The 3,964-nt window shown below is 36.3% G+C and overlaps 2 protein-coding genes across 2 annotated transcripts; both read right to left on the reverse strand.

The window, feature by feature from the left end:
• Positions 1–732: 732 nt before the first annotated feature.
• LOC108734496 lies at positions 733–1,530 on the reverse strand. Its single transcript, XM_018466084.1, has one exon. The coding sequence runs from the start codon at positions 1,528–1,530 to the stop codon at positions 733–735; it is 798 nt and encodes a 265-aa protein (XP_018321586.1).
• A 1,024-nt stretch (positions 1,531–2,554) lies between these two features.
• On the reverse strand, positions 2,555–3,361 carry LOC112906466. Its single transcript, XM_025980646.1, has one exon. The coding sequence runs from the start codon at positions 3,359–3,361 to the stop codon at positions 2,555–2,557; it is 807 nt and encodes a 268-aa protein (XP_025836431.1).
• Positions 3,362–3,964: the final 603 nt, after the last annotated feature.

The raw sequence follows: 3,964 nt of genomic DNA on the forward strand, positions 1-3,964 counted from the left end.
TTTATGAAGAAACGTCCAAACAACTTACCTTTCTATAGCCAAGTAACAAAAAGCAACAAATGATTTCTGAAAGAATAATTTTTGCGGCTAACCCGTTATTCGTTAAAGAAGGGGGCAACTGAACTAATCCAACCGAGTTCACATAGATAATTAGAAGTAAAAGTATCGGTCGTCCAGTAAGAAAGTGATTCATTTTCATATTTCTTCTTATTAATAAGATACTTGGCAGTAACCTACTTGCGAACTGACCTTCTACATAATTACACACTTATCTGTAGTAGACGCTGAAAGTATTCTAAAGCATTCAACTTGTATTATAGAGATAATCAATTTAATTAGGTGTAACTGTAAATTCACATGGATTGCGTTAATAAGTACGAATGCATACAATAAGTAAGAAATCTTTTTCTAATATGAAAATTACTAGTTGTAGAAATCACGCAAGGTGTTGGCCCCGTTGTTTTCATGTTGTCTTTTCTCTTGTATTATCCAATGATTAAGTATTGATAAAAAATATGATAATAACCATACAATCAATATGTGCGATGATTTTATAGTGGGTGATGTTCGTTGTTTCAAAGGTGTCAAAAATTATCTCAATTATTATGTAACAATTTCTATCTTTTATTAAAAATTTCAAAAAACAGTACTATATAATAACAGTAATAGAATAAGAATAAATAAAACAATAAATAAGCAGAGTAAACAATTTACAGGGATGAAGTAAATAGGCTAGGGTGAATAGCCAGGTTGGAGACTAAGAGGTAAAGGAAGGTTTTCAAAGCTTCTTCCGTAATGCCCATGATTATCATGGTAATCTTCATGAGAAACTGAGTGGGTCTTCTCATGACTATAAATAGGCTTGGAAAGAACTTCGTATGTAGTTTTTCCTCCTTTATGAGTAAGTGATTTGAGACCAATAATGGACGACAGAACAAGAGCAATGACCCCTGTCATTAAAGCTTTACCAGCGAGGGCGGCTAAGGTACCCAGGGCAATTGCGAGCAGTGTACCTTTCAGCATGGCAGCACCGGCAATAAGGATTCCCAGTCCGTTTCCTTTCTTACTTGAGCCGCCTCCTAAGCCAAGACCATCACCTTTGCCGCGACCTTTTACTTGTTCGTCGTCTGCGAATAATTTGACCTTGATGGAGTGGCTGTTTAAAAATCCAGATATCTTCTTGAAGAGAGCCACGTTTAATCTTGTATCGGGATCATTCGGGAAACTCTTAGCCATTTCTGCTACCAATTCTGCAGTGTTTGAACGGGGACTATCAATATCTCGAACCAAAGAGACACCTGGTATTAAGTGGTATTCGTTTTCTTGACTTAACTTGTCCACCCATGACACTAAATCCAATTTCATGCACCTAAGGGAAAAACCGGAACCGCAGTTCTCAAAAAGAGATTTCTTGTATTCACCACGATCACTGGTGGAATTTTCGGTTGCGTTTTCCGATTGAATTTCACTTCGAACTCCGTTTAACAACATTAATGATAAGAGGATGCAAGTGGAGCAGAAGGAAGTCATCTTGGAGATATTTAAATGCGTATGCACTGGCGTAATTGGCAGCAAGAGCTGAACTGCTGATAAACGTGTTGGTGGCCACTATTTATATATGAATTCCCAGTTTCGTTATTTTATTGGTACTTAACTCGTCTATTCTATTAATTAGTTGTAATAGAAAGCATGAAAGAAAACTGATAACTAGCCATCATATATCTTAAGTTATTAAAACCGAACGGATTTGACGTCTGTTGTTCCCCTTGTGCATCTTCTTTGACCGAGTTTTCGAAATTATGTACGAAAGAAAATGAAAGCAAGAGTGCTCCGCTAACTTCTGTATCTATCTAACCTATTGTAATATTCAATTTTGGGATTTACTCACTTTTTTCCGTATTTTTAGTACAGATGCTGATTAAATCCTAATAGAAATTCTAGGTCGATTTCCAGAGCTAGAAGAAACATAATGGAATAATAAAATTAAGATACTGAAATCTGTAGAATTTGCCACGTTCTTCTACACTATTTAAATTTAGCTTCTACAAACTGTGTCCCTAGATGTGTAGGAGTAAGTGAATATTACAAACATTCGTCTGTAGTAGAAATTTGAAATTGGGAAATTCACTTGTGCGAATTCCATTAAAATTGTTAGTAAGCAGGCAATACTGCTGTAATGTAACGCTACATTTACCTATCTATATTCTTTGGTTACGATTTTTTGTTTAAAATAAAATTATGTAAGGCTGTACTCACCCATGTGTTCTAGTACCCAAGTTGTTCTTTTACCGATAATAATCGTTATTTTACGAATAATGCACCATAAACACTTCCACCAAGAATAATAAATAATTATTAATAATGTAATTGCCTGCGGCTTTTTCTTACCGTTACGATTAAATAAATATGATAGGGCCTTAAAAGTAACAAGACATATTTAACAAAACAGTTAACATTTATTAATGTCTATAACATAACAGAAACAACAGATAAAAATAGCATACAGAAAAACAATAAATAGAAATAAATAAGTTAATCAGAAGAATTGATGATTCTACGGTTTGTAACCAGGTTGAAGTCCTAGAGGTAATGGCAGATCATCAAAACTTCTTCTGTAATGACCATGTCCATGGTCATGGTAGTCTTCATGAGACACTGAATGTGTCTTTTCGTGAGTGTAAATTGGCTTAGCTACAACTTCATAAGTTGTCTTTCCACCTCCACTGGTAAGAGACTTGAGACCAATAATGGAAGACAATAAAAGGGCGATAAGACCTGTCATTAAGGCTTTACCGGCAAGGGCAGCTAATGCTCCAAGGGCTAGTGCTAATAGTGTACCTTTCATCATAGCGGCTCCAGCAAGAAGCATTCCTAAACCACCGCCTCCTTTTTTGCCACCGCCACCACCACCGCCTCCAAGACCACCACCACCTCCTGCTCGACCAGCAACTGTTTCAACATCTGGTAACAATTTGACTTTAACGGAATGGCCATTCAGGAAACCAGAAATCTTTTTGAAAAGGGCCATGTTTAGCCGAGAATCCGGATCACTTGGAAAACTTTTAGCCATTTCCGCTATCAGTTCTGCAGTGTTCGAGGTAGTTGCATTAGCTTCTCTGACTAAGGAAACTCCTGGTATAAGATTGTATTCGTTTTCTTGACTCATTTTGTCTACCCATGACACTAATTCCAATTTCATGCACGTAAATGAGAATCCAGAATTGCAATCCTCGAAAAGAGACCTCTTGTAGTCACTGCGATCACTACTCGAGCTTTCCGTATCATTTTCCGATTGGGAATCACTTAACACTGCATTGAAAAACAATAACAGAAGCACGACGGTGGAATAAAGAGAATTCATCTTGAATCTTGCTGGATTGGAAGCAAGAGCTGAACTGCTGAGAAATGGTTCGTGGTTGACTATTTATACGCCCATTCTGAGTTTCATTATTTTTTTTTCTAAGTGTTTTTTAATGAGATGCCATAGAAAGCATGAATTAAAAAAATTGATCACTAACCATCACTCATTAAAGCGAGAGGATTTGGCAGCAGCTGGTTCCCTTGTATACCATCTTTGACCGAGATTTCAAGACAGCCTTTGAAAGAAAATGAAAGGAAGAGTTCGGCATTAGCCATCCAGCTCAACATTTGTTGTATTGCACTTTTGAACCATTCACTTTTTTCTCCTCTTTTTCGTGCCAAATGCAGATCAAATCCTGAACGAATTGTAGGCCAAGTAGAATGACTTACTTTTTTTTTATAGTTTCAATTAATGTCGATACACATTAAATGCTGCGTCATTAAAAAACGCGATCCCTTTATCTGCCTACGTATACATTAATAGTAGCACAGAAGTTCTGATTGGCCTTACGATAAAATCTGTATTAGAAACTAATTCTTAAAAGTTACAAGTCATTTTTAATACATTTGCTCAAAGGCTAATCAAATTGTAAAACAGTAAGTT

The sequence above is a fragment of the Agrilus planipennis genome, unplaced genomic scaffold, assembly GCF_000699045.2.
Source record: "Agrilus planipennis isolate EAB-ADULT unplaced genomic scaffold, Apla_2.0 scaffold62, whole genome shotgun sequence".
NCBI lineage: Eukaryota > Metazoa > Arthropoda > Insecta > Coleoptera > Buprestidae > Agrilus > Agrilus planipennis.

Coding starts and splice junctions, on each gene's coding strand:
- LOC108734496 (XM_018466084.1), bottom strand. CDS start 1,530: ATGACTTCCTTCTGCTCCACTTGCATCCTCTTATCATTAATGTTGTTA.
- LOC112906466 (XM_025980646.1), bottom strand. CDS start 3,361: ATGAATTCTCTTTATTCCACCGTCGTGCTTCTGTTATTGTTTTTCAAT.